The sequence below is a fragment of the Sinocyclocheilus anshuiensis genome, unplaced genomic scaffold (assembly GCF_001515605.1).
Source record: "Sinocyclocheilus anshuiensis isolate Anshui unplaced genomic scaffold, SAMN03320099.WGS_v1.1 scaffold1143, whole genome shotgun sequence".
NCBI lineage: Eukaryota > Metazoa > Chordata > Actinopteri > Cypriniformes > Cyprinidae > Sinocyclocheilus > Sinocyclocheilus anshuiensis.
In genome coordinates this window covers 700,969-726,954 of record NW_015546123.1, presented here as the reverse complement: position 1 = coordinate 726,954, position 25,986 = coordinate 700,969, and the positions used below count along the sequence as shown (strand labels likewise).

General features: G+C 36.4%; 2 protein-coding genes across 5 annotated transcripts in view; both read left to right on the top strand.

Moving 5' to 3' along the window:
• The first annotated feature begins 16,818 nt into the window (after positions 1 to 16,818).
• On the top strand, positions 16,819 to 19,028 carry LOC107700996 (Krueppel-like factor 4). Of its 2 annotated transcripts, none has more exons than XM_016502883.1 (3): positions 16,819 to 16,957; positions 17,502 to 18,477; positions 18,592 to 19,028. In XM_016502883.1, exons 1-3 carry the CDS (start codon positions 16,877 to 16,879, stop codon positions 18,765 to 18,767), a joined length of 1,233 nt encoding a protein of 410 aa, XP_016358369.1. In that variant the 5' UTR covers positions 16,819 to 16,876; the 3' UTR covers positions 18,768 to 19,028. The 2 variants fall into 2 exon arrangements, with proteins under 2 accessions (XP_016358369.1, XP_016358368.1); XM_016502882.1 differs by having other exon boundaries at positions 16,819 to 16,963.
• A 1,835-nt stretch (positions 19,029 to 20,863) lies between these two features.
• LOC107700995 (sodium- and chloride-dependent glycine transporter 1-like) overlaps positions 20,864 to 25,986 on the top strand; it is a 45,894-nt gene continuing 40,771 nt past the window's right edge. For 2 of the 3 annotated variants that reach the window (XM_016502879.1, XM_016502880.1), the window contains exon 1: positions 21,628 to 21,710. The gene's annotated coding sequence lies outside the window, so the exon portion shown is untranslated. Of the gene's footprint in view, positions 20,942 to 21,627; positions 21,711 to 25,986 lie in introns of those variants that run through there. The other variant, XM_016502881.1, reaches the window with a different exon arrangement.

Sequence of the window (25,986 nt, the reverse complement as noted above, 5' to 3'; positions counted from 1 at the left end):
TGAATGAAGCAAATCTTATGTCTATGGGAAATGATAATTACAAAATGGTTTTGAAATGTGAACAAGAGCCTTTTATATACAAAACACAAAATATCTGCAAACCGCTGCTGTAGTTCAGGCTAAATGAGACATACTTGAGTCCCGCACTCATCTACGTGGAATGAGTGTTTGAAAACACTGTTGTTGTCTTCCCGTGCCTCACTCTAGAATGAATCAATGAAGTGGCTTATTTTCATGCTGTTAGCTATGACAGAAAGAAATTAGAGTAATTTTGAAAATGTATTGAATTGGGATATCTTTTATAGAGCTCTTAAAATACTATTGTGCTCAGGTTATATGGTACATTTTTATTTTAGCCACATTTGTTGAGTTTTTTTTATCATGCATTTCATTTCATACATTTATTATAAAAAGTTTTAGACTTTTTTTATAAGTATTTCCTGTTTATTTGATTAGAAAACAACACAATTTATTTTCTGATGTAATGAGGCCACACTTTATCTGTAATTCAGCCATGTTTAATGTTAGCAATGCATTTCTATTTTAGAACTTTGAATCAGATAGACGGCGATGACTTGCATGAATCAGAGTGACTCTAAGATAGATCATGGACCTCTGGAATGTTCTCAAAGCCTTCAAAGTCCAACAGATCTCACCACTTCCGTTCGAAATGTCTACCGGGAACAGTTTGTTTGATCTCGGAGGTCCCTGGAGATCACAGCTTGGGAGGCGATGACATTGGCACAAGGAAAAAAATGGGGAGAGCGAAAGAAAGACAGAGAAAGAGTTTGAAGAGGCTTCAGTTACAGTGAACACAATGTGACAAACATGGAGACGGGGGATGGGTGATTCCTTCCGTATTTTTAGAGAAGTGTCACTCTGGGAAAGACACAGGTGAGAGAAGAGAACTGGAGGAAGGGAGGGATGATCATGAGAAGGTGATACTGCCCTCTGGCAATGAGACAAATTACCACCTTTTCATTTTGGTCTCTTGTTTTGAGAGGTGGTCAAAGCTTATGCCTGCTTATCAGTGTTTCCCTTAGGCCTCAGCAGCAGGTGTAGTTCTCTAAGGAATTGTATAACGGTTCCATCATTTACAAGATTTAAAAGTGTTGTAATACCACTTATACAAGTGATATCCAGTTCATTTTAACATCTAATATAACTCAAATTATGGCCTCTAGACTGTATATTTGACCATTGTCCCAGGTCTTTGATAGCTGTGCTTGTGTATTTATTTGTTTGTTTAGTGGTTTTGCATGATAAAATGACAAAATAGTTTTGGTGAGAATAAATAAATAAATACATACATACATACATACATACTTCATTCCCCACGTAGACCAGTTCCAAATATCTTTACACCATTTATTAACTTTACACTTCAAACCTAAAAAGGTTTTATTTTTATTTTTCTTGCCAATACTTATTTAATGAAAATATTAAAGGGGGGGAAAAAACATTTTAATATTATAATTTAATATTACAGATTGATTTATTTGAAAAGTATTCATTATTTATTTCCTGATTTATTCCTAGTTTATGTATTGTGTGTAAACAGGTAAACAACAATACAATATGTATTAAGAAATAAAAGACAAACAAAACATTTTTTACAGAAAACAAAAGTGAATTGGTCGGTTATCTCTCACTTAATGCAGTATAGCTTTGTCCATAACTTCATCATAGTTGTCTAGAGTCACTGATTTACTCCTTTAATACTGGAACCAATGGTGAGTGATGACTGATGAATTATGGGTCATTATGACCGTTGTGGTTGTCCTGACAGTGGCCAGATAAAGTGAGTGAGAAAGTCAAAGATACTCAGACCGACCTGTCAAAGACCGGAGTCTGTGGGAGCAGGTAACCGTGCTCCGTAGACTGGGAGGGTGGGGTGTCGCCATGCCATAGCCCTTGGATTTTCTCACAGAGTGAGATGAATCATCCTCTCCTGGTTATCCTGCTTCATGCCCCGGAGGCATCCTTAATTGCCCGTCCCCCTCCTCCTTGCTCTCAGCCAGGCCACCGCAGATCCATTTACCCCTTCGACAGCAGTTACAAAACAGGCCTCTGAAAGGAGAGGACTTGCATTACAGTTTCTGTGTGCATGCTTTTGCTCTTTTTAATTACCTTTTGTAAGATGCACTATATGGTTTCAGGCACCTGGGAGACCTTCATATAGAAAATAATAATATGGCAGTGATTGCCTCAAGGCACTGGCAAGGGATGCAGTACATTAGGACAAACAGTCTGTAGTGCACCAGGTTCTCTAGGGATGGAGAAGAGGCTTCTAGCAGCCCTTTGCGTCCCGCCACTGGATACTGACTGCCTACAGCAGGGTTAAGGCAGGATATATCCGTATAACAGGGAGCAGAGTGTAACTTTAGATTGTGGATGTAATATCAATCCAAATGTTACAGTGTATGTCATCACATATGCAGAGGGACACCTTTTCAGTTATGCTAATGCACTTCTCTGATTGCCTTTGCACGCAATGCAGATCCTTGTCAACCAAACTGTGAAGGTTTAACAAGGAAGTGTTTAGCGGGTCTGTTGCTTCACCTGCTAAGTTGTGTATTTACCTGAATTTATAACTAATTTTAATTTAAATTTTCTACCAAAAAAAAATTTAAAAAAAATTCTGCAGCCATTACTCTAGTCCTCCGTGTCACATGATCCTTCAGATTTAGTGCTGATGCTGATTTAGTGCTATTTTTGTTGTTATTATCAATGTTGAAAACAGTTGTGCTACTTGAATATTTTGTGAATATATTAATATATTTTTTTAAATATTTGAATATTTATTAAAATATTTGAATATTTTTGTGGATACACTTTTTTTTTTTTTTTTTTACCAGTTTCTTTGATTAATAAAATTTCAAAAGAACTGAATTTATTTGAAATATAAAAGTTTTGTAACATTATGAATGTCTTTATTGTATTTTTGTTCAATTTAATGCGTAATTGCTGAATAAAATAGTTAATTTCTTCCAAAAAATAATATAATTTTTTTCATGGCCCCCAAACCTTTGAACTGTGTATATAATATTTATTATATTTAAATATTAAGCTTTAATTTATGGAGGCTCAAATTCTGTGGCAATTTAAAATAAATTCATTTAAGCAGTATATTAGGCTAATACATCCAAACACTGCAAAAAATGCTTTTCTTACTTAGATTTTTTGTCGTTTCCATACAAAATATCTAAGAAATCTTCAATCAAGAAGGATTTTCTAGACAAGTAAAAAGTAGAAAAGGGGTAAGCAAAATAATCTTATATCAAACAGAAAACAAGATTATTTTGCTTACCCCATTGGCAGATTATTTTACTTATTTCAAGCAAAAACTCATTTAATTTTGACTTGATTTGTCTGAAAACAAGACAATAATTTTTACTTGTCAAATCCTTCTTGTTTCAAGATTTCTTAGATATTTTGGCTGGAAATGAGACAAAAAATCTAAGTAAGAAAAGCATTTTTTGCAGTGAAGACTATAGAATACCAATACATGTTTTGAATGGGGTAAAATGCAACGTTCAATATGGCCACTCTGTCAAAGGAAGCCCCGCCCTCTGAGTAAAAGAGCCAATCGCTAATCGGTAAAATAATTGTCACTGCAGCTGCTTTTAGAAGTCCCATTTGCTATAGAAACATTCAGCATTCTGAGACGTGCGCTCAGGACTGCGCATGTGCACTGGCTGGTCTAGCCTAAATAATAAACTTTTTTAACGCTATTTGAGCAAAAGAAACAACATTCATGAGACAGTTGTCAGATTTCATTGGTGATTTCAAATATGAAATTTAATTGTAAGCTTGGCAAAGAGTTTTGGAGAATTTGATGTTTCCCATTCAAAGAGATAGGACCTTCACTTGTGTGCCGGAGAGGCGTATCAAAGACTGCCGCCAAGTGAAATGACTTGCCTTAAAAGGACTTTGAAACATCTGTTAAAGATGTCCATGTGCTGTATATTTTGTATCTACAAGTATGTCCTACAATCTATGTGACATTGGATTGAGAAATGCTATTCTGCAAAGAGTTGTGGCTATATATTGACATACAGTGCAGTTAAACATTGATTTTTAATTATTTATAGCCTATATATAAATAAAAAAACATTAGAACTGTGTGCAACGTGACTTGATGACATGGTGTTTTGATAAAACTTGTCTGAACACTTGAAAGCTGATGATAAGATCACAGACTCATTGATACAGAATGAGTCAAGAGTTCTGAGAAAGACATGAATAATCAGTAAACAGACAACTGTAATGACGCTGGAATATTTAGAAAATGTTTGGCCTTTCATTGATCTGTAGCTGTCAGATAAAACTAAAGGGACATCTGAGATATAATAGTAAAATAGGCCACAGAACATCATCTCGCATTATGAGGCATATTATATTCCTTCCTTCTCCACACATTCCAAGGGTGTAAACAATATTCCCAAATATTTAGAGTCCGCTTACATTTTCCAGCCATGTTTCTGTGACAAATGTCTATGACGGCAATTATAGTATGTACACAGCCTTTACATGTCATGTTTATTTAGAGCTATCATGGTCCTGACAGGATGTTTGCTCTACGTCAGGCAGGATGCCAGCATGTGCCACATTTGGAGAAAAAAAGAGGGGAAGCACAAAAGAAAACATTTTTTGCCAGTGGCTGTGAACATTTGCGATTGGGAACTTTATCACAACCTGCAGCAGTAATAGTATAATTAGTTGTTGGTTTTTCTCTTCATGTGGTCCTGCTCGATCTTTATCACAGGCGCCATTTCGAGGACTTCGAGGTGGAAGATGGCGATGTGCAGTGAGCTGGGTCCGCTCAAGTTGTGTGGTCCGTGATGGGAACTGGCACGCTGTTGCTGCTGGTCTGTTTGTTTAAGAGGTTGCTTGAGCTCCCGGTTGTGTCATATGCCTGTCACAACTCATTTGCAGGACACTAGGGACCTAAATGGCTCCAATGCTCCAGTGTCTGTCTTCGCAAAGGAGAGAGTGGCCTACCGTTTCTCATGCTCAAAGGATCAAAGAGAAAAACTTGTTAGTTCTACATAAGAATACATTACAATGTCTAATAGATAATATCTGTCATATATTAAAAGACACAGTGATCAGTTTATGAGTAACAATGGAGAAAACTGATCCTTTTACTGTGCTGAATTTAAATTAGTCTTACTTTGATTAAGAAGTTTGTTTTGGTCTTTTTTTTTCCCTTTATGCTTTGCAAACTTATACTTTGACACTCATGACTTTAAATGTTTACTTACTATCAAAGCCTGTTTTAATTTCGAATTAATAGATGAAATAGGTGATTATGAGAGTTTAAAATAAAAAATATATATATACATTCACATTTTGAGATAATGTCATACTGTGATATCACAATTGTGAAATGATGGTCACTGAGAGAAAAAGTAGCAAATATGAGAAATATTATTTTTTTAAAAGAGTTTTGATGTTTTTGAGAGAGGTCTCTAATGCTGACCAAGGCTGCATTTGTTTAATCCATAAATACAGTAAAAACTGTAATATTGTGAAACTATTACTAGTTAAGAAATTATTACATTGCTCAAGAAACATTTCTTGTAATAATCAATACTGAAAACAGTTGTGCTACTTAATATTTTTGTGGAAACTGTACGATTCTTGTACGAATAGAAAATTCAAAAGAACAGCATTTATTTGAAATATAAATGTTTGTAACAATGTTAATCAATTTAATGCATTCGTGCTGAATTAAAGTATTAATTTCTTTCAAAGACGTCTTTTTAAAACAAGAAAATTATTTTATTTTGAGATGGAAAGCAGTTTTCCATAAATATAAATGCCTATTGAATGTGGAATATGCAGTTGAGCTTGTCTCGAGGTTACTTACATAATCATGAAGTTTTCTTCGTGCCAACTTTCATGTCTGGTTTGCTTTAATACTGTATTTGTCACAAACACCACATATATGCACTTTATTTATTTGTAGGGAGATTTTGCCAATAGGATTTCAGGTTAAAGGAGCAGCAGGTCAGTTTATTTATTTATTTATTTATTGCCAAACACCCTAGTTGTTTGGAATTTTGCTTGGTGAGCTCATCAACAATAATAACAAACATTAAAATACATATATAAATACATACACATACACAACTATATATGTCCTATCAATTATAAGGAGTGAAATACAGATGCATAGACACCAGAGGAATTAAGAGCATGAACAATCCTACAATAAGTGCTGTTCAAAAAACGTGTAGACTTAGTTTTAATTGCTCTAAGGCGTCTGCCTGAAGGAAGAGGCGTAAAGAGGTGTCTGGCTGGATGTAAGGGATCTTTCAGGATTGTTAAACCTTTTTTCTGCAAAAGTGAAACATAGATCTCATCAATAGTGGGAAGATCACAACCACTAATTTTCGAAGCAACCCGAGTTATGTTACTAATTTGACTTCTCTGCTGACCTGTGGAGCTACCAAACCACACTGTGAGAAAGTCAGCACGCTTTCAATGACCGCTCTATAAAAATATAACATACCAACGTTAGATATGCCAAACTTTTTAAGCTGTCTTAAGAAAAAAAAGCCTTTGATGAATTTTTTAATAATGCCTCTTAGGTTGTCGTCCCACTTTAACGTTGCAGAGATAGTAGTCCCGAGAAACTTAAAACATTGAACATTTTCAATGTCCTGACCATTAATAGTCAATGGCAAAACAGCATTTGTCCTCCGTCTGAAATCAAACACCATTTCCTTTGTTTTTAGGACATTCAACTTCAACTTATGAGTACAACTCCATTCAAACAGTGTAGAAACCTCCCTTCTATAGTCCGATTCGTTATTATTTGTTATTAAACCAATCAATGTAGTATCATCTGCAAACTTAAAAATTTGCACTGATTTACAATGTGAAACACAATCATTAGTGTATACAGAGTACAATAATGGTGACAGCACACATCCTTGTGGGGCCCCCACACTAATTGTTTTGAGACTTGAAAGTATATTATTAATTTTAACTACTTGTGTTCTGTTCTGCAAAAAATCCAAAATCCAAAAAGCAAGGGAGTGTTGAATCCCAATTGCTTTAACTTATCAAAAAGTTTAACTGGAATAATTGTATTAAATGCCGATTTATAGTCCACAAAAAGTACTCTGACATAAGTATTAGGGGCTTCAAGGTGTTGCAAAATTTATTGGGCATATTTCTTGACAAACAAAATTTCTTGTGGCATATTGCTCCGTTAAGGTTTAATCAGCAGTAATCACTTCACTACAGACCAGAGTGACCAAAGGCGGGCTGCGATAGAGTTCTGGCTCTAACGGAAACACAAGAGGGGATGGAGAGATAACACCTCAGACTCTCTCAGCTCTGTTAGACGTGTGAAGTGCACTCTCGCTTTTCTCTGAATGGGCTGATATACATGCCAGCCTGAACGTTGATGAAGCTTCATCTGGTTTCCTGTTCTTACACTGCTGACCCTGTGGTGAGAAGGCCTGGCACAGATAGATGATACAGATGGACATCACTTGAACTGTGCTCACTTTTCAGGACAATGTTAAGATGACCCAACCAGGGCAGTTGAAGTCAGTTTTATCAATTAGCACCCTGGAGTTTTTTTTTTTTTTGAGAGATAATAATAAAGCGTATTTTGTAACTATAGTTTCCAGATCTTGTGGTCTTGTGGCCACCAGATCATCTGTGACTAACAAACTCCACTGCTCATCCCACCACGGGCTAAACGAGCCCTTCCTTATTACTGAAAGACCTGAGGATTGTGAAATGCTGTTATCTGACTGTTGAAGAACAGCTGAGACAAGGGCCAGTTCAGACACTCTTATCTCTGATGGACTCATTGGCAAAATAAACTACTGCACTGTAGCATCAGCATTAAACAAGTGATGATTTTTTGATGTATGTGAGTCATTTAAATAATTTGTTTTTGGGAGGTTTTAATTTTTAGTTAACTGTTATTTTAGTTCATTTTTAGTTTAAACGATTCATTTTAAATAAGCTGATTTGGTGCTAAAGGAACATTTATCATCATCAATGTTGGAAAGAGTTGTGTTGCTGTATATTTTTGTGGAAATGGTGATACATTTTTTTCAGCATTCCCTTATGAATAAAACAAAGGCATTTATTTGAAATATATTTTTTGTAATAATGTGAAAGTCTTTACTGACATGTTTGATAAACCCTAACCTAATGTCTTTTTTTACTACAAACTCCCATAATTAACAACTAAAATAGAATTATAATAGAATTTAATTAATTTGAATTAAAATATAACTTATATGTGTACTAAATGTGGAATATGCAATTAAACTTCCCTCAAGGTTTCTTACATAATTAGACACATTTCTTTCTTGTATAGTTGGCAAAATAGCATTAGTAATGCTTGTATCACAAACACCACATATGTGCTTTATTATTTGTAGGGAGATTTTGCCAATAATGTAAAATATTTTATGGATTCCAGGAAGTTTATTTGCTCATAATATTTGTGTACCACTCAGCAGCTGTCTCAAACTGCTGGTTTAAAGACACTTATTTTATTTTATTTTTAATGGTTGTATATTGTAAAGTCTCCTCAAAAGTACAAGTGTATCACTTAGTCTGAAAAAGGTGCTGTGGAAAAGCTGAAAATAACACTATTGTTTAAATTGTTTACATTACTGACATTTTTTTTATTATTAACATAAGCTCTGTGAAAATTCCTCTTCCCTGTTCCGCTCAAGTGTCACATGTTCTAAACACATGCAACATATTTTAATAACGCTCGCGTTCTTTCATTTTTCGCTTCTGACTTTGTCCTGCACCTCACTGACAGTAGATCTCTTTAGGCAATATAGGGTGGTTCATTTTAGGAGTCTGCCATGTGAGAGGGCTCGTCGCCAAGCTCCATGCCACCCACAGAAACATACGCTTGGCCCTCTCCTTATTTTCCCTCAGCAGACAAATTGAAAGTATATTATTGTTGGTGTGGCTTCTGGCTGACCTGGCACTAGTCCATGTCAGGAATTCCTGAGATGTGTGTGTCAGGAAGACCACCCTTTGCCCCCGTAGATAATGGTCCTGCTTTGTTCCCATGCAGGGAGTTCTCTCTCTGCTCACTGTAGTTTTATCCTGCTTGGCTATACTGACATCAGCACAGGGAAAAGAGAAGATGACTAGTGCCAAGCAGAAACTCCCATTTGAGTTGTTGGGGAATTTGCACAGTGACTGTTGTTCTTTTGGTTTCGGTGCTGCTTTAGAAGCAGATATTTCGCTAATTGTTTGCATGAATGCAAAATGAAGATAGAGATTATTCCAGCTAGATTATACTTCATTACCATTACTACTTGAGGTAATGGTGATAATTATGATTATACCAGATAATACTTTTCTTCGTTGCCATTTAATCCCTCAGAGAATTTTAAAGCAATGCACAATTTAAAAGATACAGTAGTTCCTCCAAAAACTGACTCATTTACTCATCTTCATGTTGTTCCAAACTGATATGACTGATGTTCTTCTGTGGATCACAAAAGAATATTTGAAATGTTTTTGTCCATAGAATGAAAGTCGGTGGAATTCAGTGTTGTTTTGGACCATTGGCTTTCATTTTATGCACAAAAACAGTTAAAAAACATTCTTCAAAATGCCTTCTTTTGTGTTCCACAGAAGAAAGTAAGTCATACAGGTTTGGAACAATGTGAGGGTGAGTAAATGATTTGACAGAGCAGCCCTGGTCTTGTCCAGTCAGGTGTGAACGGGACTACGGTGAGTGTGAACCAACCATTAGGCTCCCTGGAGTCTCTCAGAGTTATTAGCAGCTCAAAGACCTGACTGCTACCAGTCAATGCAGGACTAGTTCCACCTGTTTAAGCCTGAAAACACCCAGGAAAATAAGATAACTGTCAGAATAGGGCTTTTCCTGAATGTCTGCTTGTCATGAGAAAGCATATTGAAGTAGAAAAATGCATTTCCACACAAAAGGAGTGAAACAGAAGTGCATATTCAAAACGAAACACTTACAGAAATGACCAGGGAAGTTTTACTTAGTTAATGGCGTGTCAAAAATATTTGCATTTTGTAATCTGGCCATTTTTTACTGCAGAATGAATCTGTGATAATTGTATAAGCGTTGGTTTGATTGATGTGTCGAGAGTATTTTAAGGTTCTGCGAGTCTGAACATGCTGCTCACAGCATGCGGTACTTTTCAGCAGTGATTAGTTAGTTGTCATGTAAGTCCATCCCAGACTAAACCTAAGTGTTAAAATCCCATAGCAACTATTTGCCTCAAATATTTGGCTGTGAAATACGTTAATGACCGCACTCTTATCGGCCTGATAATGGTTAATTAGTTCTACTTAATTAACCTGGTAATTCTGATTAATATCTTTTTAATCTCATTAAGTGCTCATCAGCGCGAATGAGACTGATCCGACAAATCATTTGCAAGGAAAAGGAGGAATTAATGAATGCAGCCTCATGCTGGTGGCTGGGTTTTCAAATAGAGAACTATACCAAACTTGTGTGCACAGACTTTTAAATGTTAAAATGGCAATATGATATCAGAGATCTCTCAAGCACATCATTGTTTGGTTCTTTATATACAATACAGTTCAGGTTTAGCCAAAGGACATACTGTTCCATTACCTATAGAGAGGTCCCTTATTGTAAAAGGATTTAGAACAGATTACTTTTTTAAAATGATGAATAATTGTTGAAAAACATGTTTTTTCTCTCTCTCTCAGCGACCTCCAGGGTGCTAACAGATAAAACCTACTTCAACTGTCCCAGTTGGGTCACCTTACGGAGACTGTGCCATACACATTGTGTGGGAAACTCAAGTAGCATCACTCACAATAGCAGGTCTATTTCATACATGCACCGAATCTTCTGTTGTGCTCATTTTGGGTTTAAAGCCTGCAGGTATTGACACTATGTTTTGGTTACACAATACGCAACATTGTTTTTCTCTTGCGAGGGATGTTGTGTAATGCTATGGCTTGTTGAGCCCAACCTGTTACAATAGGAGAAAGTGCGGGGGCTGTAATCACGCAGCTGATCGATATCTGACACTGATGTAGCTGCTGAAATATGGCATTTATTTACTTTGTGCAGAAACTATAATTGTTCTATTGCACTGTAATCAGAGGTTCTCTCCTTACCGTTCAGAGATCATGTCGAGCACTTCCATTTATTCCCATTTTTCCGTTTATTTTACGTCAATGGATGAATGGACCAGGAGAGAGCAAAGACAATGGTGGAGTGCAGGTCTGTCAGAAGTGAAAGGCATTACGCAGACAGGTGAGCTCATAGCATGGGTTTCCCTCCAATGCGTTTTCCCACATTCTTTACAGTAGAAGGTCACCCCTGATAAATGAAAACATGGCCCACCATGTGCAGATGGACAAAGGCTGTCGTTTCATGGGCAGGTGTTATTTCTTTAAGCTGCGGTGAGTGTTTTCCCTCTTATTCAGAAGTCACAACTACTGCAGTTTTACAAAACAACCACTCAAATGGATAAAGACACATGAACCAACTACATTTGCTAATTGTTCGATGGAATGTGTGACGACAAAAGATATTTTTTTCTGTATAAAAATGTTTTTGCTGGGCGATTTCCAGATTCGATGTCTGATTCATCGTATCCTGGCTGTTCAGTTTCACAGGAAAACATTTCAAAACAGCTTATGTGAGATACACAACAAAAACTAAAAGCCTTAAAAGAATAGGTCCGAGGAAAAAAAATTGTATTCAGTCATTTACTCACCATCATGCCGATTTTGTCCATACAGTTAAAGTCAGTCTAAAACAAACAAAACACAACATAAAGCAGTTTTTAAATGTTTTAGAATATTTTATTTTGTGTTCTGTTTTCATTTATGCATTTGGCTGACACTTTTATCCAAAGCAGCTTACATTGCATTCAAGGTATACTTCAATCAGTTTATGCATTTCCTGGGAATCGAACTCATGACTTTGGTGTTGCTAGCACCATACACTTCTGCTTGAGCTACAGGAAAAGAAATACAGCAAAAGAAAAAAGTTTGGAATGACATGAAGGTGAGTAAATGGTGACAGTATTTTTTTTTTTAATCTCTTTAAGTCACCCGAGTAATGGGATTAAGCTGTCTCAAACACCAAAATGTGTTTAAATTGCTCATACAATTATTTTAATTACTAATACATTTGTCCTTGGCATGCACATACAGGTCCTGATGGCTGTGTATGGATGTGTCATGGAATTCAGTTTGGAAAAAAAGAAGAAGAAAAAAAAAAGGAGAACACTTTTGGCCCACTTGCATGTGAGAGCACACGGCTGTATGGAACGGCTTCTCTGGTGGACTTTTGACCCCAGACACATGCAGTCATTCACAGAGACAAGTTTTGTGTCCCCAGACAAGAGTTGCTCCAAAGCAGGCAGAAGCAATTACACTTGGAGACAAAGAGGCCTCCCGTGGAGATGAGAGACATGGAGCAGTGAGTGGGAGAAACTGAGCAGCTGCTGGAAGTTCACTGTGTGGATTTGTGTTGGAAAATGTTTGATATAGATGTGAATATACAGTATGTTTTTGCTGTGCTACAGTTTTATATCTCATGACTTTCTTGACTCGAGTAAATTTGAACTAATAATCACAATTGGAAATGACATTGAAAAGGCCCTTTTGTCATCCATTGCAATACAAAAAATAATATGTCTGGGATTTATTTTAAATTATCACACAAACAAATAATTATATCAGTTTTCAGTCTTCACATTTCACACAGTTTTCGTATTTTTCCTTTCTTCCCCCATGATTATCCATATCCCTGGTCCACACCCTTAATAGACCATGTGCTGTTTCTCCTTTGATAAATTAGCAAAGGTACAGTTTCGGTGTTGCTTTTTCAGTACATGGGAAAGTATTTATGTTAGATAGCGGTGGGTTTCCCCTCCTGCTCGGGTGATGGGGGATAATTACTATTCTGGAGACTTAAGATTAGATTGTAATTGAAAATCCAAGTGCCTGAGTGAAAAGCCAGTGCAGAAAGACGAACGGAGGGAAAGGCAATTTAGGCCATCAGCCACAGTAAATACAGTGCAACCTTGACAGAGTTTACCTCTACATACACCAATGCTACAGCAGCTCGAGCATCTGTGTAAGCTGAATATTTTTCTTAGTTCATCCACTGTGTGGGGTTACATTGGCCCCATGGTCATTCAGACCACCTTTGAGTCGATAGAAGTTTTGTCCTCACCTGTACCTTGTCTTGTCTGAGGCCCTGCAATGGGTCTCGGGTCTTTATCATGGTCCAGTGGAAGTGAAAGGACTTGTTCTTTTGTCGTTCTTGTGTGCTAGACAAGCACAGGAAGATCGAGTGGACGACTCTGATGGTGGTCGGTGCAGTGGACACAAATATTTGCTCCTGTGTCCACACAAATTTGTCTAGGTGGTTGAGTCGCTGAGCGATAGGTAATTAGCTGCACTTAGACACCAGAACAATGAAAGGGAAAGGATATGCCAGATGCCATAACATTATAGCACAGGTAGGAGATTCTGATTTTTTATTTTTTTGATGGAAACAATTGATTGTGGGTGTGCAGTGACTGACTCAGCCGTTAGTCACTACATTTAACAGTGAAATTGAGAGATATAACAAGTGTGTTTTTATAACAAGTGATGAAGGGGACCCGTGTACCCTGAAGGGCACTTCTTCTCAACATGTCTTAAGGATGGGCTGCTACAACTTGCCTGTTTGTCTTTAATGCAGAAGTGATAAATAGATCTGTATGAATGAATTCAGGTTGGAATCTGTTGGGTCAGTGTTTGATTGTCCATCCATGAGAAAGTGCAGTAATGACTGCAGCTCTTCTTGATTGTGTTTGAATCACTCCAGTCTCATTTACACGTATCAGTGCAATCAAAGTCATTTTATGTGAACTAAAGATAAGTGTCAACGTAAAAAATAAAAATAAGTAAATAAAACACGTTGAAGCCATTATACTGTAAATGTGCATATATAAATATGGATGTAAACAGGAAAGTGTAAACATTTGCGTCATGCACATATATACTTGACAAAGATCACATATCATTCACAAGCCATAAGTGTGTGAGGGGGGAGACTCTGGGATTGTGTTCCTTCATAAAATCAACATTTTCCTTATCTGATCTCCCTAAAAATCCAACAGAAAAGGCTTGCATGCCTTAGACAGACTAAATACTCACTAATCTACTGCTCTATCGGTTTGTTTTACACAAACATTATGAAATGTTTTTATTTAGAAAATAAATAAAAGTGTTTCTCAGCTTCATTTCATTATGACTAATGACTATATTTTTTGTTAAATATATAATCAAAAGCCGATCTCTCTCTCTCTCTCTCTCTCTCTCTCTCTCTGTCTGTGTGTATAAATATCTAACTGGCTGTAGCATGTTTTATCCTGTATCCAGGTACTGTTTACCATTTTGTTTAAACCAACGTTTAATTAGTATAAAATATGGTGCAGTCTATTAAAGTGGTATATTTGAATCTGACATATACAGTGTCATTTTTTTGTATTATGCTATCAGGGAAATACTGTAAAAACCAAGAAGGAAATTCTAAATAAGTTCATGTAAACACAGCTCATATAGCCTGGGGCATTTTAAGGAGGAAAAATATGCAGGATTTCCCTATACAATATTGTAAAACTGTACAGGAAATACATTAAAGTCACTCAAATAAAAATGCCTTTGTCAGTGTTATGGTAAAAGCCAGGTGGTATGAGATTTATTTCTGTCCCCTACATACCTGGTGCATCAGTACTTTATTTTTTTCATAAAATATTTAGGTCTATCTGTTTAAAAAATGGCCTAGCCTCACTAGCATATCAGTTAAACTGGATATTGTAACAATTTCTCTGGCCAGATTAGGCATCTTGTAAATACAGCAGAATGTCTCCGGGAAGACGGTGTCCTGTCTGCCAATCTGCAATCTCCTTAATTGTGTTTAGAAAACAACAAAGGGGGAAAAACTCCTGTTACTTTCATATACAAGGACAAAGCAAAATATAAAATGTATATAGGAAATTACATTTAAAAAATATAGGCAAAATATAAGCAAATCGGAAAATTTAATCCTATCACTTATAGCGCTCAAATAAACGTGATGTGTCACAAGGACAAAGCAAAATATAAAATGTATATAGGAAATTACATTTTAAAAATATAGGCAAAATATAAGCAAATCGGAAAATTTAATCCTATCACTTATAGCGCTCAAATAAACGTGATGTGTCTATAAATAATAAGCTTTAGCTTTGATGCTTTAAAACATAACATTATAAAACAGTAAACATAATAAATATTTGTATTTTGTATATAATATATTTGCACTGAAGTGGAAAACATCATTTCGGTTCGGTATTGGGTATTTCAGTTGTAAATTTTTACAATTAAAATAAATACACTTGTACTTTGCTTGCGCTGGGGAGAAGGACACCCTTTGTATTTCAGGAAATTCTATCCATTTCCATTTCCACCTCTCTCCAGACAATGCGATTGTACCGGACTCTGTAATTACGTAGGCTACTATAAACCGACAGAATCAGATTGAGCAAAGCTGCTCGTTTGTGCGCACAGAACAGAAGAAACAGCACGTGCAAAACGTTTCCATGTTTCTCTGTAAATAGTTAGCATACTGCTATGAAATTTAAAACAATTTTTAAATACTGTTTTTCGTTCTATCTACATTTTAATTGTGTCTGGGATATTAAATGCCTCGTCCTAGGCAACAGGTGGAATAGAGATTTTTGGTTAAAGCTGCCCACCTTGTCTCTAAACATAAGCCCGAGAGCATTAGGCCATTAATTTGCATTTTAATCAACTGAAAGAGGGGGTCTATTGACTCAGAGATCATTAACTAGCATGTACCTGCATTGTTGAACATTGAGATTATCATGTTGTTTCGATGGCTCCGAGATTTTACTGCTGGTTGTTCAAATGCAAATTAAGCAGGAGTTCGATCGGGATAAATTAATACCTGCGATCAGGTTCATTTTAATACGAATGAAGAGGTGAAACTCACAGTAATGTGGCTGGTCTATGGAGACTTCTGGTCCCATGTTATAAAATATGTTTGTTTTATTTTAAATTATTTATTTAGCATGTTGTTTCTATCCTCCTCTTGGAACATGATGTTTTTTTCTTTAGACAGTATTGCATCGAGTATTTATAGGCTACCACACATCTTTAATATAGATCCTATAAATAATAAATAATTTATACTGATTATTTTGAACACTTTTTAATAGTCCCCAAATTAATGTTGTTTAAATGGCCCTTCAATAAACTACAAAAAGTCTCACTGTGCAGGGGGTTTGTGGCGCCCCCTTCAGAACTCAGATTACACTCAGAATTCAGAAACTGAAATAAATTTTTGGGGGGGGGGATAAAATCAAAAGTTACAAATCCGATATGGCACTTATTAAAATTAAAATTATCTGGATGTGAGATTGTTTGTCGTTGAATCATATGACTATGATATGAACTGAATTATCATTAAATATGTGATGAAATATTTGCAATGAAAACACAACAGCAGGTCCAGCATGCACATTTTAGAGTGTCTCTACATCTCTGTATAATTTATCCTTTATTTAAGCAGTCTTTATAATTTAATGGAATAAGGAGATACGGTTAATTAAAGGCCAAATTATCAATTGTGCTTTGACAATGTTTACATGTTGTTAAGGGTAGCCAGAGTAAACACCTGATAGGCTACAACTAGGTGAGAAACGTCACGAGAGCACACCCCCGCAACATTCAGACCCTCCTTATAATGGGACAGATAGGTAGCCAGTCAAACCTATTAGAGACGCATTGTCTATCTCGGACTGAATGAGAGTGAACCGCTTCTGAGTCCTCTAACATTTGCAACATGGCTCTTGCAGATGCGATGTTGCCTTCGATAAATACTTTTGCAAGCAACCAGATGTTAGACGAAAAGCAGTCTGAAATTGTACGGGTGAGTTCAACTTTTCATTTCAATTTAAGTTTTATTTCAAATGTAGCCTATTTTGCAGCACTCAGAGCGAATTATGAGGGTATGGTATAGGTTTTACATGTTTTTTTATACGTTTAACTAATCACGGGAGTTACAAGTTATTGGTAAATAGCCTACAAATCGTGTTCGTATGAAGAGGAAACAGTAGAGCGTTGCTTTCATTAGAATTATTATCGTAGTGTAGGCTATACATCATCAGCAAAACAAATAATGTCATTATTTAGAGCATAATTATATATTTAGATTTCAAGAACATAGTAAGCTTTTAAAAGTTTTGTTAAATCGATTGGCTAGTTGACATTCTTGTGAATCCCAGTTACGCCGAAAATTTTAAATGGTCTCCCCTGCAAGTCATTATATAATTCACGCACTGCAGCCTACAAGTATGCTACATCTTTATAGACAACACGTCTGTGTAGTATATATTTTTAATCATTTGAATGACTATGACTTTGTTATCTGAAGAAATGCTTACCCGATTTTATTTTTTTTTCTTCAGGACTGGAAAGTTGATCCAACTAAAACTAGCTCGACAGTTGGAGACGTGAGACCCCTCATCGAGGTGGAGTTCAGCATTGTTGAATCTCCACCTTTGGCCAAAGACGAGGATGAACTTTCCAAGTTTTTGGATCTAGAGTTCATTCTGTCCAACTCCTTCACGTCTGACAATGACAACAACTCAGCGCAGCCGGCCTATTCTCTACCGGAGTCACCAGAAAGCTGCAGTACCGTGTACGACAGCGATGGATGTCACCCGACGCCGAGCGCGTATTGTGGCACCAACTTTAACGCACGCCCCGGCCACAGTCTGGTAGCCGAGTTGTTTACTCCGGACATGAATTATCATGGCGACTCGCATGAATATAGTTTGAAAGGACATTTAGACAGGCTGGAGTACACTGAACTAAGGGCTCTGAACTCAAGAAACCAGGCACAGGTGTCCAATTCTAATAACGTGGGATACAAAATAAAAAGTGAAAACTACGAGCAATCCTGCATGATGGTAAACGACTACGTGGGTCATTATTATGGACAAGACCCCCAGCGCGTGATGCAGCAGCATCAGGCTAATGGGCATCACGTGCAACAAGATGTGCCTCGGGACATTTTAGGGAGGAAAGACTGCATCCTAACAGAGGCGAACTCTCACCGTCATATTGACATTGCACATCAACAGCAGTTCATGAATAGCGCGCCTTTTCCACCTCAGTACGCCCAGCATCAACAGTATCACGGACATTACAACATATTTAGCGAGCCACTGCGGGCAAATCACCCGGCCATGCCAGGTGTGATGTTGACTCCACCATCCTCACCCCTCCTGGGATTTTTAAACCCAGAAGACAGCAAGCCAAAACGAGGGCGTCGGTCATGGGCACGAAAACGGACAGCGACGCACAGCTGTGAATTCCCCGGATGTGGGAAAACGTACACGAAAAGCTCCCATTTGAAAGCGCACATGCGGACACACACAGGTATGTCGCGGAGTTTTGTAGGCTACATGCTGTTTTGAACTTAATTTCTCACTATGAAGCGTTTAACCAAAGTCTGTACACAATAATAAATGTTTTCCCCCGTTCTGTTCACAGGTGAGAAGCCCTACCACTGCAGTTGGGAAGGCTGTGGCTGGAAGTTCGCCAGGTCAGACGAGTTGACGCGTCACTACAGGAAACACACCGGACACAGGCCGTTTCAGTGCCACCTGTGCGAGAGAGCGTTCTCCCGCTCAGATCATCTGGCTCTGCACATGAAGAGGCACATGTGAATCATAAAAAAGACTATATCTATTTTAAACCACCAGAGGATTTTATATTGTTAAGATAATTCCTATTTTGGGACAGCGGTTATATGAATAGCAGTATAATGTCATTTTATTTAAATGATGACAGTATTTAATAGGAGATTCTTGCTCATTTAGAAGGTAAATTATGTAGTACTTTCTCAGATGTATAAAAACGGGGCAGGACCCATACTTTTGTATAGGCTATATGTTTTCTATTCTCCATTTATGCATGTGTATTAAGTCAGGGAGTATTTTTTTTTCATGGATTTTCAGAAGAATTAAAAGCATTGTCTTTTTTTTGTACTCAGCCTTTTGTCTCATTTTGTTTCAAGTTTCTTATTTTAAATATTGTGAGTTGCCACCCTGAAAGGTATTAAAAACTAAGATCTACGCAAAGAACATACAGCACAAATAATTTTACTCCATAAAATACTGAGCAAAATAAGTAAAGCTTCATATAAATTGAAAATAGAACCGTTAAATCAAAAGGTCTACACTCTTCTTCATATATTTATATTTGGCCATTTAAAAATACTGTCTACACTGTACCTAAGCCAATACTTATACTGTTACTACCAAAACTCAAAAATCAAGTAATTAACTTATGTAACATCACCATCATTGTCAACAATTATAATCATCACAAATATTGTGAAAATAACTTGAGCTGTTCAGAACACAGACAGTATCCATTCCCTTATGCATCATGTTACTGTTACTTGAAAAGCTATAGTATGTCGCCCTCTCCTGTCTGAAAATAGGTAGGCAGTTTAGTCACAGAATCTCACAGGTGGTCAAACCAATGGAACAGTGGTTCTTAATCATGGCCCTCCGACAAAAGCCAGAATTTCAGCAATACTTAAAAAGTATTCCTAATTAAACACGAAGGCTGTTAAATGTATTAATGTGATGTAATTAAAAAAAAAAAATCATTCTTTATTTGTTGATTTAATTGATTTAATTTATTTTTTTTCATTGCCTTCTTCATTAAAACAGCATTTATATACTATCTGGCTATTGTAAAAAAGCTTAGTGCAGTCTCCCTCTGCTGGCAGGAAGTCACGCTACAACAAAACACCTTGCTTTGTTCAGTTACATATCTCGAATATAAAAATAATTACTTTCCATATTCAACTACATATTTAAATATAATATCAAAAGTGGCTTTCATCACTACTTACGTTTGTTAAAAATATTAAGAAATTAAAAAAAATTGAACCGGGGAAGTTTTTGAAATGTGGTAGGTTTGACAAGATATTAGTCATTTTGTAAAGTTTATCTGAAGGTATCGATTTCTTCCACGAGATGGCAGTCTTTCCTATGGTTTGTGTCTGATATTACATCTGCTGATACAATGCCACGCATAGTTGAGAACACACTAAACTAACAAAGATAAGTGTGCAGGGGTACTGGTGAGCAAGATAAAACTGTAAATGTAAAAGCACTAAAATCATATTCATCTAACTTTGGGCTATAGTAATAATTAATTTATATGTGTTTTAAATTAATTATATTGCTCCCAATTTTCACTGTCCTATAACTATTAAAATGTTAAGGTTACTGAACTATCTAATGACTACTGAATTATCTAAATAATAATGCAGACAGAATGTGCTGACTTTTGACAATGCAGACTTTTTTTGTGAGATTTGGTCTCACAACATTCACCCCTTTTAAAAGTTTCCTTTGAAGCTAATAACCAGATTCCATTTTCATAAAGAGATTTTATGACTGACATTAGTGGGGGACCCATGACTATTCTATATGTTTGTGCAAGCCAAGGTTACAGGCTATCATGCACACACTGATGTTATATGCCTGATATTAAGAGAATTTAGGTTAAGGCTTATTTAAGTCATAACTACTGAATTAAACGCAGAACCATTTAGACTACTCTTCATTCTGCCTCTTGAGATAAACAATTTAATATCGTTGTGTATTCAGGCCATTTTCTAATTAGAGTGGGAAAAACTTAAGAGGGACCAATGGCACACCTTAACGTTACATGCTAGAGCTGGAGCATATCACTCAGTATAATAGTCATTTGAATTGCTAGCGTTTGTTAAACGCACCGCTACGCTGCGCAACGGTGCGTGAATGGGGAAGCGTGTATATCCTCCTTATACCGTCTTTCAGCATCATTTAGAGATTAAAAGGTAACGAATATGTCTGTCGCCGTATGTCCTCATTTCACCCACTATATTCATTCCACGCTCACATACTGTGTTGGCTACGCAATTGGTTGCTACGCGACAGGGCATTATGTTTAAGATTTTGGCAGCACACCTCGCCCTCCTTTTTACATATGTCATATTTGAAAGGATTCAGAAGCCAAAAATAGCTGATTTAGGAAGTAATAGGCTAATAAAACGCCAGGAGTTTTATTTGCAATCCGTTACTCAATATAATCGCAGGTCTTTGTCTACCGGAAACATCCATCTATCAACCGCAGCAACACACGTGCTCAATACTACCGGCAATTTTTTAGTTAGTTACGACATCTTATTCTCACTCAGATCCTCTGATAAGGTGATCTGGCCGGCGTCTTCATCATTACCGAACTTGATTGAATTTATTTTTATTCAGCTTATACGTTGGTCAGAATTATTTAAGAGTTAGCCTAATGTTTGTGTCTGCTCATTTATGGTTTGTTTTCAGATGAGAACCAGTACGTTGAGCCAGATCACTGCTTTGTAATTACATTATCCTGAAGTCACTTATGAAAAGCCTTGAAACTCTTAAAACTATATTCACAGGGGGTGGAGAGGGCGGTGTCTTTGGTTAAGAGGTGGGGCCACATCTGAACAGCGTGTACTTTGAATATTGGAAGTTTAACAAAGAAATGTCCATCAATTTAATGAGGTCGTGTTCAAAACAGACCCACTTGACAGCTGTCTTCTGTATAACACCAAGGAGCAAGCGATGGTAAGAGATACTAGGCTACTACACGAGGTGTAGCCTACAGCCGAATGATTCTTCCGTATGTTCTTTCATACCACTAGGAAGAGATGCATAGCTTTAAAAGAGTAACAGATAATCAGCTGTTTGAAATGTAACTGTTTAATAGAAACGTTTAACTATTGTTTATTATTCGTTTCAGGTCAGAATAGCATTAGGCTAGTAACAGGGCGGGTGAAGTGTCAGTAATGATGCTGTTTATACATTTTGCACCCTACAAGCTGTACAATAATTACATCCTTTAATAGCTGTTTATTGGGTTTATCATTTGATAACATACGTATGAAGAACCTGTTGAATTTTCCATGACGCGGTTAAAATTGTTCCAGTGGTTTAAAGGTGTTTTTCCTCCCTCTTGCTTATATTTTCAATCGAAGTATTAAATGTCAGATTACCGGATTTGCGACACGTTCAAATAATTTTTGATTGTCATGATTTACAGTGAATAGTCAGCTAGTACTCGTAGACTATTACTACTTAAGGCTCAGACACTCATTAAGTGATGAACCTATAAATGGTCTTATCAAATTACAAACATTAGATTAATCTCTGGAAATTACAGTAACCTACAGTCATACATTCAGTACAACATTTTTGACTGTGATCCTTTTTTGTGTGCAAACACACGAATCAATGCCTTATACATTGTCACAGAAAGTTGTTACAACTTTTGGTTTCCCAGTTTCATATAACATTTACATTTATTCAAAGTGACTTACAAATGAGAAACACTAGAAGCCTAACCTTATGTAAGGTGGTTTTGATGTCATATGTCTAGAACATCTCTCTTAGTTTGAGTTTAATACTCAGTAATCACAGTACCCACTTTATTTAACCTGAATAACCTGAATGATGCAGATATTTAGTTTATTATTTTAACATGTTCAGTTTTCTTTTATCGTTCATTTATAATCTTTTCATATTCTGGGTATAGATGTTGGTATTTTTAAGGTACAGAATGGAGATTTCTGGAAAGATTTGCTATTTCAGGCACTTATACAGTATAATACTTCAAGATCTGGTATGTATTACAAGAAACCATATTCTTCTCATTGTTTTGAATATAGTGGTGATAGAAGAATCTAACCATTTGACCAGTCTTTTATTAACAAAATGTATATTCTTTTGTTAATACATGAATCTGCTGCTTGCATTGATAGTACAATCAGTTGCTTCATTCTGCCATTAGGGTCTAAGTAAAACGTTTAGGCCATCTTTTCAATTTCCTAAAAACAAATTCAGGGAGAGGCTGTATGTAAACAAATAAAAGACCCTCCTCCTTTGCACGTGCTTATCCATCTTATTTAAACATGTTGGGCATGCTGAGATAATTTTTTGCCATTGAAAAATTGATGAGAAGAAGACACAGGATAATATCATAGCCACATGTGGGCCAAATCTGTTCACAAACATGTCAAGATCATTTATGATAAAGCAGAGCAGCTCAAAGGCATGTCAAACCATGCTATAAGTGACCATGCTGTCAAAGCACTACCTCTGTACCATACATGGTGTGGTTTAGCTCCAATACATAAAAAAGTGTCCTGTGTTGACATTCTGTGTCACGTGCTAGAGAAGTGCCAGAGTGTGGTACTTTAATGGACTTTTAGTTTATTTGCTTTTTATTTGTTTAACCTTTTGCTATGGCCATACTTCAGAATGGATTTATTATTATTATTATTTACATTTGCAATGTACAATATAGAGGTTAAAAGTCTGTGAGAAAACAAAAGTATTTATTATTTTTATTTTTTTCCCCAAGGATCTATCATTAAATGTTATGGCCAGAAGGCTTCAATGGCCTTGTACATCTACTCAGTACATGCACAGTTGTTATAACAGTGTGAAGTATTGAATGCTGCATTTGTGAGGAAATTTATGATAAATTCTCTTGAGATTACTTTTCCTAAGCCTTTTGAAAATGAGCACAGCTCCTATAAATGTTTATGTAGTCTGGGAAGGTAGTTTTATTTTTCACAATTAGTGCACCCATGCATGGCCACCTTCATCAGACTGAAAATCAAAACTTTGAATTTCCTGGCCAGACAGACTGTCCACCATTTGTCCACAATGTAAAGTAAAAGGGATTAAATGGCTGTATAAAGAATATTTCTGTGCTGGCTGAGTGGAAATTGGGAATGTTTTTGTTGTTTTTTTTCTGTAGGATGTGCTGTCATGCTTGAACTTCCTAAAATTAAGAGAAACATAATTTTCCATGTAACCCAAATATTGCTTTTCGAAAATAGTGTGGACAAGACCTGATAAGTTCCTGAAAATGTTATCATGTCCATTTTAAGTAAATGGCTGTATAAAGAATATTTCTGTGCTGGCTGAGTGGAAATTGGGAATGTTTTTGTTGTTTTTTTTCTGTAGGATGTGCTGTCATGCTTGAACTTCCTAAAGTTAAGAAAAACATAATTTTCCATGTAACCCAAATATTGCTTTTCGAAAATAGTGTGGACAAGACCTGATAAGTTCCTGAAAATTTTATCATGTCCATTTTAAGTAGTTATAACAAACTGCTTTAACTGAAGCAATGAAACTGGACAAACTGCAGAGATGTAGGGTTAGAAACAAATGGTCAGATTGTTAGTAAGTTTAATGGGAATGAGAAGTTTTGTTAAGTTAATGAGAACTTTTGGCAGTTTTCTCCTCAGTTGAACACCAATAATCAGTAAACGCAGCAATGTAGTAATTTTACCCATATATTTTTTTTCTATCAGTTTTGTTGCTTATGTTCAGTTATACCATATTTTTAAGATGTACAAAATTTGCAGGGCCAAGTACGTCTGATTGATGGCTTTAACCAGTTGAACATTTGCCAGAAAATTGCGCAAAGTTTATCTTAATGAATTTAGATAAGAGAGTAACTTGTGTGCTTTCACTTCTCTGTAGATAACACTTGCAGATAGAATCCGTTTCATGGATGAGCAACAGAAAGAGAAAATATCTAAAATAACAACTGAAAACCAAAGACAGAACAGAAGTGCCCTTTCTCTTTGGTGGTTTTAGGAACTGGTTATATCATTTAGACAAAATCCCTCTCACTGTTAATCATCTACTTTATTGCTATCAATGTTTTGTTGTAAGTTCTGGAAATGTCACTTAATGATAAGATATGCTACTTTTAAAGTGTCTGTCAGTTACTGGATGAATCATAGAAAACTGCTGTAGAATACTTTAACAGAGCACACATCCTAATCCTTATTAGCAAAATCTTGCAATGGTTTATTGAAGAATAATTTATTGGTTTGTTGAGTCTCAATTTCATACACTATTCAGCATTTCTACTAATACATACGAGGTCACAGCCAATGTTATGGGAGGGACTGCAGTGTTTTGGAGCTCTGTGTTATCTCTGTTGGGTGGAGTTGAGGAGGTGCAGTACATTGTATTATGCTACTACAGATGCTCAGTTGCAATCAAGCCGTTCCAGACCAAAAGGAGAAACATAAGCATAAACCTTTAAATAGCTTTAACCATTCTAGTGAAGGATGTTTTGCTTTTGCTGGGGAATTTGGAAATGTTTCTTTTGCGTCTGGTGTCAGATGACATTCACTGTTAAATACAAATGATTTTTTTTTTTTTGGTTGCCATGGTTTGCTGAAATTAGTTTAATATATTTTGGTCTGTTACAATAATGGGACAGTTTTTTTATTATTCAAATTTATGACTGCAATGATGGTGGCAGTTTTTTATTTTCATTTGACATGAGTATTAACTTCAGCTTCAAAGAATTTAAATTGCTTTTTTTTTTGATAAAGTCATGCACTGTGCATCAAACCACACCAAGATGCATTTTATACCTATACATAATGGATTTTTAGACTTGTGTTCTCATTGGCTGGTCAGTCCAAGCAAGGTAAGACACCTGCATGGTTAGCCAGGGGTTGTGTATGTCATTGAAACTGAGTGCCAGTTTAAGCCTTCTTTTCCACCCGTCACAGATAATGAGAGCCACCCTATGACCTGCCACAGCTTTGGATTGTAGTCACTTCATCAGCCACTTTAAAGCAGTGTCTGCAAGGTGACTTCCCAACTTCTACCGTCACATCCAACTGGGTTTCTGGAACATTGCATTGTCTTCTGATGCCATTTATATTAGGGGCATTCCAAAGGGTGAAACACTCATTAACTTTGCACAGCATTAACAATTGCAGGCTCAAGATACTTTTCCAGGAGTCAAGCCTTGAAATGCTTAAAGTCGGCATGAAACGGAAGTAGCGATTGTCTTTTTTTCTCT